Source organism: Theobroma umbraticum, unplaced genomic scaffold, assembly GCF_002168275.2.
Source record: "Theobroma umbraticum cultivar Fairchild unplaced genomic scaffold, ASM216827v3 scaffold_12.0, whole genome shotgun sequence".
NCBI classification, from domain to species: Eukaryota; Viridiplantae; Streptophyta; class Magnoliopsida; order Malvales; family Malvaceae; genus Theobroma; species Theobroma umbraticum.
Window position 1 is genome coordinate 1681494 of NW_018397272.1, and position 13318 is coordinate 1694811.

General features: G+C 35.4%; 2 protein-coding genes and 1 pseudogene across 3 annotated transcripts; 1 reads left to right on the forward strand and 2 right to left on the reverse strand.

The window, feature by feature from the left end:
- Positions 1-1080: 1080 nt before the first annotated feature.
- Positions 1081-3355, forward strand: LOC110426671 (Glutaredoxin family protein). Its single transcript, XM_021441951.2, is given in 5 exon segments — positions 1081-2005; positions 2008-2450; positions 2452-2764; positions 2767-2915; positions 2917-3355. Coding segments are annotated over 5 exon segments (1260 nt in total). The 5' UTR covers positions 1081-1830; the 3' UTR covers positions 3097-3355.
- Positions 3356-5600: 2245 nt separating this feature from the next.
- LOC110426608 (pentatricopeptide repeat-containing protein At4g20740-like) lies at positions 5601-9390 on the reverse strand (annotated as a pseudogene). Its single transcript, XR_016351969.1, has 2 exons — positions 7161-9390; positions 5601-6554 (listed from the first exon to the last, which is right to left on the reverse strand). The product of XR_016351969.1 is annotated as a pentatricopeptide repeat-containing protein At4g20740-like (transcript).
- Positions 6213-6521, reverse strand: LOC149526472 (binding partner of ACD11 1-like). Its single transcript, XM_089785369.1, has one exon. The coding sequence runs from the start codon at positions 6519-6521 to the stop codon at positions 6213-6215; it is 309 nt and encodes a 102-aa protein (XP_089641495.1).
- Positions 9391-13318: the final 3928 nt, after the last annotated feature.

The window sequence follows — 13318 nt, forward strand, 5'->3', positions numbered from 1 at the left end:
CGTGCTAACAAATATATTTTTGGGCAGAATTGAAATATCCTTTTTTTTAAAATTCAATTTTTAACATTAAATGATAATTTACATGTTCATTTAGGGAACAATTAAACAATCTTACCGAATTTAATTTGAGTTTTTACTAAATTTAACTTTTCCAATATCAAAATTAAAATTTTGCTGAGCTATAGTAGATATATTTGCATTTATTTAAGATGTAAACGTGTGAGAGAAACATAAGATCATTTTTTTTTTTGACAAAAGTTTTGTCTTTTACATATTTAGATTAGATTAGATTAGATATGAAGAATCAAAATCAACATCATTTATACGTTGATGAAAAACTTTAAATCAATTCAACTTCAAGACAATTAATATATATGGTAATTTCCCAAAACTTGTACATCGTAATCAATATACTAAATCATAAAGCAAAGACAAAAATAGTAAATTAGTAACGTAAGTAGTAAAATAAGTGAACGTTGACATTTTTTGCAAAATTTTTTTTTTCTGATTTATACTTATTTCTGCATTAAATAAACTTTTGACGTTATTTAGTAGGTTAAAAACCTAGAAGGAAGGAAAATGTATGGATTAGGCGTGGGAGTGAAGCAGGCGGCATTAATAGTCTCATTTAAGCATTAATTCCCGCGTTTTGTTGACATTTATAATGATCCAATTTGCTTGGTTTTGCAAGTAAATAATATTTGGGGAAGTCAAGAATGATTAATGAAATCCAAAGTTTGTTTAGTTATAGGATAATATACAAAAGTACGTATTAAGCATTATCCCAAAATTGTTTGTTAATTGTTACAATTATCAACAGTTTTTATTGCTTGAACTGCTTCGGATTGTACCTGTCCTTCCTCATGTTATCCTTTTAAGTTAAACACTTTACTTTCTTTTTTAACTTTGTGAACAAAAATGTTGGTCGTCAATGTAAGGATTAATATTCAACTAATTTCAATATTAATGAGAAATAAACCTAAAAAGGGGCTAGCATTAAAAACTGTAATAAAAAGCTTCTTTTTCTTTTTATATTTTTGCTGCTTTTCTCTTTGTGTGCACCAACCTACACAACTCAGAGCCATTATCTCTCATTAAAAGCTCCCCCCACAACAAGAATTTCATTTCTCGCTCACCACCAGTTTCCATCTCTCTCTGGAATTTCTATAGAGGGAGAAAAAAATAAAAAATAAAAAAATAATAATTTTGATCAATGATGATCAACCTTTCTCAGAACTTTTTCCACTTCTCTTTCCTTAATTCATATATCTTAATTTTCTTTCTTTGACTTTCTTTCCATCCCCATTTTCTTCGTCTTCTTCTTCCTCTGTTTCTTCACTTTCTTCTTCCTTGTTTCCTTCCCAATCATTTCTCGAAAGCCCAATTTTTTTTCTCTGATTTCTATTCTAAATCCCAAGATCTCTGCAACTCAATTCTCCTTATCACCTGTTTAATCCAAATTCTCGTCTGGGTATCTTCAGTTTTTCTCTTTTTTTTTCCTTGTAATATTTCAAGTTTTTTAATTTGTTAGATTATATAAACTACCAATTCTGCTGATATGAAGAAAACTATATCTTTTTGTTGGATCTTTCCCGTAAGAGAAGCTTCCAAGGAATTCTCTGATTTTTTTCTCCCCCCTGTTGCATCATTACCTTATTTTTTATCGTTTCCAATTTTTAATGATTTAATCTTCACCAAAACCACACCAATCCAGCTCATTTAACCAGGGATGTTCTCTTAATCTATTCATAAAAATCCCACATTTTCTTGATTGAACCTTTTCTTTTCCCCTGTTTCGTTTCCCTCTGTTTTTTTTTTTTTTTGGATGTCATGGGTTGTGCTAGTTCCAAGCAAAAACGATGCCGGCATTGCCAGGCTCCTTATTCTCCTGTTCCAAGAAGCTATTCAATGCATGTGCATCATCCGGCTCAACACAAGGGCGATAGCTACCATGTTGTAGCTTTAACATCCACTACATTAGGCTCTCTCAAGCTAGAAACCAACCACCAGACAATGGCAGTAGCATCAACGTTGCAGCATTTAATGGCAATCTCGAAAATGGCACTAAAATCAATGGGAATCTGAAAGAAGTCGAAGAGGAGAGCAATGGGTTGGCTATGGAAGTGATTGAAGCAAAAGTTTGGTCAAAAATGATTGAAGATAAGATCCCAAAAATTGTTCCGAAAACGCCGGTCAGGACTCCTCCTGGAGAGCCTGAAACAATTAATACATGGGAAATGATGGCAGGGCTTGAGGATATCAGTCCTCTTCGTTCTCAGGGTCATTTCAGGAGTTTTTCTTTTGATGTTGTTAGGAATTCCGCTCCAAAAGAAAATAGCACGGTGTCACCAAACCCTATGTGGCTTCAAATGGAAAAAGATGATGATGCAGAAATCGAATTCGGGGATTACGGATTTGATCCGGATGTAATTTCTAGTTTTAGGAAATCTGCTTGAGCAGCTTCCTTTTGATAACCCTTTTCATCTCAGGCCGTCAGTCAGAAGAGACGAAGAAAGAGCCCGTAGTATATGCAGATTGCTTCTTTGAGATTCAGAGTTAAGCTTATACAAGGATAAGGTTGTGGTGTATTTTACTAGTTTAAGAGGGGTTCGGAAGACATACGAGGATTGTTGTCATGTTAGAGTGATCCTGAAAAGCTTGGGAGTTCGTATTGATGAACGAGACGTTTCAATGCATTCAGGGTTTAAAGAGGAATTGAAAGAGCTGATTGGAGAAGTGTATAAAGGTGGATTGCCAAGGGTATTTGTGGAAAAAAATACATTGGCGGAGCTGAGGAGATAAGGCGAATGCACGAGGAGGGTCAGCTAGAGAAGGCGGTTGAAGGGTGTGAAATGGTGGATGATGATGGTGGAGTTAGTGGTGGAGCTTGTGAGGCTTGTGGGGATATCAGGTTTGGTGCCTTGTGAGACTTGTTCAGGGAGTTGTAAAGTGTATTATGAAGATGATGATGATGAAGAAGAAGAAGAAGAAGAAGAAGAAGAAGAAAATGCAGGTGAAGACGGTGAGTATGGCTTTCAAAGGTGTCCTGATTGTAATGAAAATGGACTTATCCGCTGCCCAATTTGCTGCTACTAATTAGTTCATTAAAAACAGAAAACTTTTTTTTTTCTTCGCTCTTGTGTTTTTCTTTTTGATCTTTCTTTGTGAGTTGTTTGTTGTACAGTGAGGAGTTTCTATGATATAATTTCAGTACAAGGAACCAGAAAATGTATTGTGATAAGCAGGTTCTTTATCATCACCAGTCATGTGCTTTTATGGCTGTATACTTATTATGTTTCCTTCTGAAAGGAAACTTAAATTGTATACTTTCCAACAAAATGGAGATAATACTTTGAGATGCAACTATAGCTCTTTCTTTTCTAAAGCTTTTTGTATTCAGACTTTCTTGGATTTGTAGTTAGTAATTTCTGTGTACCTAGGCCAAGTGGGATTTGTCAGTTTGCAGAAACTGGAGGGTGTTTCCAGAGCAGTCCTAGCAAGAGCCCAAAAATCTCAGCAAACCCAAGAAAGAGTTGAATGCAAACTTTTCCAGGGCTCTATCTAGTTTGAATCAGAGGTTCTAGATTCTGCAGAGAAGTAAAGGCTGGAGAAAACTAATTTGAATGAAAACATGATGAGTTGAATCAGTAAAAGACTAAAATGTCTTTTTGTAGGAGTGGTGTGGTTGAATAATTCAATCATCTAGGCGACGGTGAGAGGCCGACTTGTCTTTACAATATATTAATCCCTATAAAGCGAAGCTGATTGAATTAACAATAAAGCATCTTATAGTAAAAGTGGTGGCCTAATAATAAAATCAGCAAGCCAAGTTAGGTGAAGAATGTATCAGCGTCAGCGTCGGCGAGTGACAAGGTCAAATCCTGTTTCTTTGGACCAAGGAAGCAAAGGAGTGATTGTTTGTTGCCCTTGATTCTTCTCACTTCTCAACTTTCAATGCCAGGACCCTTTCCCTCTTTGAGAGCTACAGATCAACCCCAAAAGGCATTGATTCCATTCGACCCCTATTTCAAAGTCGGTATACTTTCAGTTCTTCATTATCTCACTTGGGCACTCCGAGAAACTGTAAAGTCCAGAATTAACAATTCCACAATGAATATATTACTTTAGCATCCAATTCAATTTGTCAAATGAGTTGAGCAAAAGAACAACAGTTCCAGCGGATGGTCCATGAGGCAGGAAGAAATATATATTATATAGATAAATATAATTGACTGGTTGTATCACGGGCTATACATTCAGCCAGAGTTAAGAATTCCAAAGTTATCTAATTGGATATTGATTTGAAATCTGCGTAGGGTGGAGCATAGCCTTACGGCTGAGGATCATGTGAGATGCTTAAAACAATTAGATATTATCTCAGTGCCATTAACAAAAGACACTGATGCTAAATGACATCAAATATAATACAAGTAAGAAAAGCCCAAGAAGTTTTTGCTTATTTCTTCACCTCCTCATCTCCCATTTCAGAATCATGTCATTGCTTTCACATTCATGGGGGCCTTGGGGGCCTTTCAGCTGGAAAATCACAACAGGGTAAGTGCCATTTCCCCCATCTAATCAAATCATGTTTTGGTTGTCACAGATAGAAGAAAATTAGTGTTCAAAAGATTGTGACTCAAGCGGTTAACAAACCCCTTCAAATCAGATATGTGTGCCATAGATGTTTCCCACAACAGTTCCATTGATCTGAGGAGAAGGGAAAGACTAAAAGAAGTAATCTAGAGGTTACAGCTTTTTCACAAGGCCCCATCTATGTGAAACGACCTTTTATGAAATGGGAAAAATGCACCAAAGCTTGATAATGGTTCTATTTGTCTTGTTGTAGGCGCAAAGTCTGGGGGAAGAAAAAAGTGAGCCCCAACCTGTTTGATTATGATTTGCAATTACACCTTTCCTGCAATGCAATCATTTTTGTGGCCTGTCGCATCTTTTATGAAATTGACACCTTTAGCCTAATTTGATTTTCTAAAAGCTAAGGCAAGCTACTTGACATAATCTGTCTAAATACCAGTATGAGTTGCCTCTATTAAATTCCCTTTTAGAGCAGCATTTTGTTAGTCTGGCTTTCTGCATTCAAAATCTTGAAAATTTTCTGTTTTTTGGACTGCATGGTTCGGGAATTAAGGCGTAAATTAGTCCAGAATTGAGGCATGGAACTTGATAATGTTTCAAGTGTAGCACATTAGGGAGCTTGATTGCTACCTTTTACAGAAAGAAATGTGTTAAATAGGCAGGCACTGGCAGAGTCAGGACTGGAGCTTTAAGGAAATCAGATATTAGTTAACCAGAGACTCGTGGCAGTCAGCACTATTAAGCCGGTTTCTTTAATGTGAAAGTAACAACAATGCAGTCCAAGCTTTATTTTTCTATAAATTTGAATCATTAATGCAAAGGTACAAAGTGATGTTGAAATCAAGAATTCTCTTTTGGATGCTAACCTTTGGAAAAGGGTAGTCCACTATCTTGACTTTCTTCTAGCTGGTATATTTTGCCTTGCAAGACCAGTCATTTGCTAAAAGAATTCACAACTCGTTGCTAGAATAGACTCTGATTCCAGTTCACACACCAGCATGAATTAATAGAAGGGGCAATGAGCAAAACTGAAATCATGTTTAGAGAAGGAGCATGAGGGTTTGATGATGGTGTGATATGGGAACAGACTAATGACGCATTCAGCGGAGCAGAACAAGCTGAATCTCGACATGAGTCAATTCTCATCAGCAAAATGAAGACTCTAACATCAGATCCATTCCCCACATCACAAGATAAGGTCATCTTCAAATCAAACATAGGAATCCAGATTCCAGACAAGTGGTGGACATGAGATATTTCCTTTCTACTTCAGACATTTTAAAGTCAAAGCTTGAAGTTATGCATCAAATTAACAAACAAACAAACAAACACTAAAAAAGGTCATGTATAAATCCTATATTTACACCCACCTAACCTACCTAAGTCAGGGCAGGACCAAGTCATTGTACAGTTGAGTATACTAAACTGGTATGAAAAAGAAGACAATTTAACAAAGGATGGGAAACAAAAAATTAAATAGGGTGCTATGTGAAACTTAAGTCTCTGTTTATTTCCATGGCTACCCAAATCAGCTGCAGGCAGTAGGTTGAGCTGCAGGACTCAAAATGCCAGAAATCCAAAGTGCCCCCTTGGCACAGTAGCCGTTATTGACTACATAATTAGCTGCTGCTACAGTGGTTCTCCCCGTAAAAGTTACTGTTATACGATGCAGTCCCAGTAACTGATGCAACAGATTTGGTGATGTCTGAAACCTGATACTTCTCATCCATTGGTTTTACAGTTTCCATGCCAGTGTTGATCTTATCAGTTAGGCCAGCAACCTTGGCTGCTGCAATAGCTGAGAACTGATAGGACTCGTCAAGTCTTTGGCCTTTATTAGGGCATCTTTTACCCAAAACATATCCCTTGGCTAGCATTGTTTTGACAACAGCCAGGGCTTCTCCAAGAGTAGAAATAGATTGGTCCATATGAGTGACCCGCTAAAATTATGGATGGTTTACCTAGATAAATTAATTGAGAGCAACTGAAACTACAAAGTGTAATACCATTATCCTTTACATGCAAAATCATTCCACAGCACACACATCAAATATCATGAAGAAAATGCCAAGAGACAATTCATTAAAATATTGGAAGCATGTAAAGGCCATTGAACAGTTTTACTTGATTATTCAATTATGCTAAGCATGTAGAGAGGATAATCAACTGAGCCATTAGGAAAATATTTTATATACAAGATTAGTTGATATAAGAAAATGGCATATTAAGAAACACATAATGACAATCATTAGGGATACCAAAAATACAAATATTCTATTTTGCATCAATGATCATTGTAAAAGCCATGAATTTCCAACTACAATTACAAAAAACACAGTTATATGATTATTTAGTATTGATTTGCTTTATTCAAAACATGAATTATAATGAAAACCCAGATAAGAAAAGGAAAATTTAACTCGGTAAAGCTTAAAGATTGAAACAAATTCAATACAAAAATGATAATACAAGTTGAAAAGAAGATCTGGGTATCTTAGAATTTGCATTAAAAAGAAAAAAAAATGCATTTTTTGAGGTTGTAATAAGGTGATGAGATTTTTTTGTACCTGTTGTTGCTGATCACACAATTAAGAGCTTAAGCATTATCAGAAAGAAGGGAGACTGACATCAAATCATTCATCTGTATCTACTGGTCAACCAAGCCAGACCATTCCTGAAGCCTGCTTAGAGAGTTCTCACAAGACAACTCCAAGGCACGCAATATGCTGCTCCATTCAGGTGACTTGTAGAAACAAATAAGCTCAATGGAGCATGCTGGATTTTCTCATGCAGGCTGTGTTGTTTAGCTAACAAAGATTAGTAGCGTATCAGGTAAATGGGACACTGAAAATACATACTGGCCTTCAATTCTTCATCAAGATTAGCAGGGTGCTTTTAATTTGGATTCCAGACCATAGAGCTTCAATCCTGAGAGCACAAGGTCTGCTGCTTTCTTCTTCATATATCAATTAATATTTCATCCTACACAATTGTATTATCATTAAAAGTTTGCAGACTTTCAAATTAGTCAAACCTTCCTTGCCTCTTCCATGGTGCGATACTTGCATGTGCCAAATATAATTGCAGAGCATATAATGTTATCTGGAGGGAAACCTTCTTGCATCATTTCATTCAACACGTCGATCACTTTCTCGCCACCTGATTTACAAGCATGAAGAATAGTAAGAGTGAATTTAAATGCATTGGGCCTACTTGTAACATTCCCTTAGCAATCATGGACAAGCATCATAGCTGCATCAATATCCCCAATTTTGCAGAGACCTTTAGAAAGAGAATAATACACATTAATAGAAGGAGCAGATGACACCTCTATTATTATATTATAGCAAATGCAAGCCTCCTTAATATCCTTATCTCCAACATAACACATCATTGCAAAGCAAGGAGTCAGGCTCAAAATTCAAAAGCTTCATTTCTTGAAAGAGCGACAATGCTTGTTTCACCTTCAGTCTTGTCAAGAGCCTCCATTAGAATATTGTAAATCGAAATACCAGTGTAACCTTTCATTTTCAATGCATCAAACACTTTTACAACCATTATAATTCCTTCCTCCTTCCTAACCATTAAAGAGAAGAACTTAGAAAGAGCATCAACAACAGAACATTCTAACTTCTGCAACTGCTCTAGCAACTTGCAAAAGCCATTCATTTGTCTCATCTCTGCAACGCCACCAACAAGGGATTCACAGTCACAAACCTGGCCCCAAACCCTCCAAACCCTCTTGTAACCTGAAAAAGCTTATAAGATCTATCAATCCACCTTGCATCACACAAGCCCTCAATATACCAAATGCTTGAACAAATCACAAGCATACCCAATCTTCCTATCCTTCATAAATCGTTAAATCAAGACACCATAGATTGCCCTTTCAATCAAAATCCCTTCTCCATCATCTCCCTAAGCAACTCATTCCCCCCTGCCACATCCTCCTTCCCTTACACGACCATGTAACCAATGTCACTTACATCATCACATCTGGCTCCCCCATCTCCTTCAACTCCTCCCACCAGCAGGCATCCATCCAAATTCCCTTCTGAAACCAAGACTCTCCATAGCCATATAGGCTAAAACATCCAGCTTACATAATTTCTCCCTCATCCTCCCCAAACCTCCAGCATTTCCTCATCTGCCCTGCCTTATATAACCCCTTGATCAAATCATGAATGTGATACTCTCCTTTAAAATCCCTGTACACTGACAATGCTAAATTAAATAACCCGTTTTGACCAACACATCCATTATCCAATTATATGAACAAACATGCAGCTTTATTCCAAAATTTTTCATTTTTCATTTTTCAATACACATACACTTTGTCTTCTCTTGTTATCAGCATGCATTCATATCAACAATTCAAACTTTTTTTTTCAGTTGGTGGATTTCCTTGGGAATTTATGAGGTCTGGTAATCAATCAGCAGCTCGAAAATGACCATTTCTATTGAGGCAATATGCTATAGCATTCTAAGAAGCGACATAATGTTTATATCCTTTCTGTTTACCAGCCGACTGGAAGAACTTGGAAGCCAGAACGGAGTCGTTTTGGACTTTGAGCACTTCCACAACAAGCTACTGGGTGATGCTAGGAGCTTGTTGATTTCAAAGATGATGGATGGGCCTCATGTGTACTGGTTGTTGTAGAAGGTGTTGATGATGAAGCAAGCAACTAGAGAGGATTTCTGGTTTTGCTGGGGGTTGGGAATGGAAGAGGGTGACGGGTTCTCAGAGAGGTGATGGGGTTCCCATTTCTCAAGATCGAATGGTGGTGAAGGTGGTAGAAGGGTTTAGGAGGTTTTGAGTAAGGGTAAACATATTTGGTCCGAACCGAATCAAATTCTCTTTGTACAGTTCAGTCAATTCGATTTCTATAACTTTTTGATTCCTTTTCTTGAGATTTTTTTATCTGTTCGATTGGTTCTTGATGTCCAAAAAATTCTCAAACAAACTAACCGAACGAATTGATCTTAAATAATATATTTGTAAAATATTATGTATATTTTTTATTTTTTAATCTAATTCCTCTCCCAGCTAGACCCAGACACCCAATCCCAATCCCAATCCTCCCTGAGCCCAACAACTGCCAAAATTCCTGAGTCCCGACGACGACAAGGTGATGATTCTATTCTAAATTAGTGCATCTTCACACTTCTTCACTTCAGTTCTTCTTCATCAGTACCCTAAATCCCCACAACCAAAATCCAAAACTCTAAATCCCCTAAACCAAATCCCATCCCCAGGCCAAAATCCCTCCTTTTCCAATTTTCCCATATTCCCATTCCTTGATAGTCAACTCCCTATCCCAAAAGCCTAAACCCCCAAATTTGAAAAAACCAAACCCCAAAATCAAAATCTTCAATTCTTCTTCAATAAGCAATTCTTTATTTGACTTGATTATAATATATATCTTTCCTCCTTTGCATCAATATATTATTATATTAATCACTCACAAGTTACATGCAAACGTATATAGTCATGAGTTTAGTGTTGTGATGGTTAATAAATGAAAAATATACTATTATTTTTTATATATAAAAAAACTAAACAATAAGCATCTTATACTAGTTTGTATTGTGAATATGATTATTTCAGTTTTCATCAAGTTCAAAAGTTCATTATTGGATATAGAGAGAGAAGGTTTAAAAAATTCAATTACAGGTTTAACAAAGTAAAACGACAAGACATAGTCATAGAGTGAGAAAAACTGAGCCATTTTAAGTCAACAGATAACAGAATCAATTTACATAGAGGATTAAAATTCCAGATCATTATAATTTTTTCACACATCATGGTTAATTATTTTCATGTCCTTGAATTTATTCAAGTGAAAAGATGCTGTTGAAAGGAAGCAAATTCCCTATTAAAACTGCGCTTATTTCATTTTAATAAAACTTTCAATAGTAATTTATTTCCTTGTTTTGCAATCTGTTTTCTCTTGTTGGTAATATATAAGAACCAGGCTCATATCGTTTGTCCATTTGTCCAATTATATTGTCATAACAGTACATATAATTGCATAATATCTGCATAACTGCATTATATTGTTATAACAGTACATAACAATTGTGATCATCAAATTGTTTATTATACTTCGCCTATTTGATATAATCCTGATTACTGACCTACATATGAATATATACTCTTTATTTTTGAAGATGTCAAAGTCAACTGAAAAGGATAATTTGATTCCTACACCTAATGTGACGCCGGCTACAGAACCAATCTCTCAATTCTCTGCACATGATGGTGATGGAGCAAGAAGTGAAACTTTATGTTCTAAATAGAAGAAGAAAACACTTAGGCTGAGGTCAGGAGAGTGGAATCACTTCACCAAATTTCTCAATGATGAATGTGAGAATAAAGCTAGATGTAATTATTGTGATAGAGAATTTTATGCTAATTCTAAATTAAATGGAATAACCTCATTAAAGAATCACATGGTTTCTGGTAAAAAATTTTCCCATGCTAGTGATGATTGTACTCAAACGAAATTAGTTTTTCAATTGGGAGGAGATGGGTCTTTGGGATGCCATTAAGAAGGGTATAGCTAAGATGATCATTCGAGATGAGTTGCCTTTTAGATTTGTGGAAGGATAAGGATTTGGGGATTTCATATGACCTACATGTCCTAGATTTCATGTACCATCATGATGGACTGTTACTAGGGATTGTTAGAACCTTTATATTGATGAAAAGACTCACCTAAAGCAATTCTTAAAAGTATCTCTTACCACAAACGCATGGACCTCATTACAAAGAGTCAATTATATGTGTCTTATGGCTCACTTTATAGGCAAGGATCAGAGAATAAATAAAAGGATATTAAACTTCTATCTCATTTCTAGTCATAAAGATGAGGCCATTGGGACAATTGAAAATGTTTGCGTGATTGCGGTGGATTGATAAGATTCCCATTATTACAATTGATAATGCTAGTTTGAATGATGTTACAATCTCCTACTTGAAGAAAAACATTTAACAATTTAAGAAATAGTATTTTAGGAGGCAAATATCTTCGTATGAGATGTATTGCATATATTATTAGTTCCATTGGTGATGGATCGAAGGAAATGAATGATTTAGTCACTTAAGTTAGAAGGATAGTGAGACATGTGAGACAATCATTGTCTATGTTAGCCAAGTTTAAAGAATGTGTTTCATTTGCAAATACTCAATCGAAGAGTTTGTTATTTTTTGAATGTTAGCACTAGATGGAATTCAACTGAATGTTGGATGCAACTCAAAAGTTTGAAAAGGCTTTTGATACATTTGATGATGTTGATCCTTATTAGAAAAGTGAGATATTGATGGGAGATGTAGTGCTTAAACAAAAGGATTGAACAAATGCTAAGAGGTTTTATCTTTTTTTTTTTTTGAACCAATTTATGAACTCACCCTAAAAGTTTCAAATTCTTCTTATACCACTTCCAACACTTTTCTTGATTATGTTTGTGTTGTTTATTGCACTACAAGATTGGGGAAGAAATCTTGATGTTGAGTTCAAATCAACGGTAAAGAGAATGAAGTATAAATTTGACAACTATTGGAGAAATGTAGAGAAAATGAATATAGTGCTTTACATTGCTTCTATTCTTGATCTAAGGAACAAACTTTATTTTGTGAAACTTTGTTTAATGAAAATGTACTCTCCTGAGCAAGCTTCATTGATGCCTAAGAACCTGAAAGAAAACAACGGACCAGTTGCCTGATGAATATAAAAGAATGTTTTATCCTAAGTCTATTGGTGAGGGTGGCCAAGCCCAAGTGAGCCAAATGACAGACAAGAGCAGAAAACATAATTGGATAAGTATTTAAGTGAGAATAATGCTACAGATGCTGATGACTTTAATGTTCTCTTTTGATGGAAACTCAATAATAATAAGTATCCTATTCTTTCCAAACTAACTCGTGATCTATTGGCAGTTGCTATTCTTAAAGTTGCTTTTGAATCCGCTTTTAGTGGTGGTAGACGTGAAATTGATGCATATAGGAATTCATTGAACTCCTAAGCTTGTGCGAGCAACTTATTGTTGCTCAAGATTGGCAACGTAAATCTTCACATTTCAATTCAAGTAACATTGAGTATGATTTGGCAAAGCTTGAGAAAGTTGATTTGGATAATTATTTATTTATACCATCATTTCATTTTTCCTTTTCTTAGTTCTTATTTCTTTATCTCTTTTAGTTCTTTGTTTAACGCTTACTTTTTGTTAGTTTTGTTTATGTATTTTAGATTTGTCAAATATTGCATTGGATCCTATAATTGATTAGTAAAAAGGTGTACTGCCTTTGAGCCTTGTGATAATGTTAGCTACTATGAATTTTTGAATAATTGCATTTAGAAAACATTTAGTTTATTCTAGACCAAAATTTATAATAATCACAATTTTGTCTTCTTTTAACATGTTAAAGAAATGTGCAAAACTATGGCCTATCGGAGGAGCCGAGGAGGTCCATCTTTGAAGAATATTGTTGGCTGTTTGACCTTTGAACGTAATTTCTTGAGAATGTTGGCTTGAATTTCATTAAGTTTGCCCTTTGTTCTAAGTTGGATGTTGTTGAATTTTCCCTAAGAATGTTATTAAATGTTCGCTTCAATTTATTTCCTTTAAGTTGTCTTGTATTGTATGTTATGTTGGATTAGCTATGTTGAAATTTATACATACATGCATATATATATATATATGTGTGTGTGTGTGTGTGTGTGTG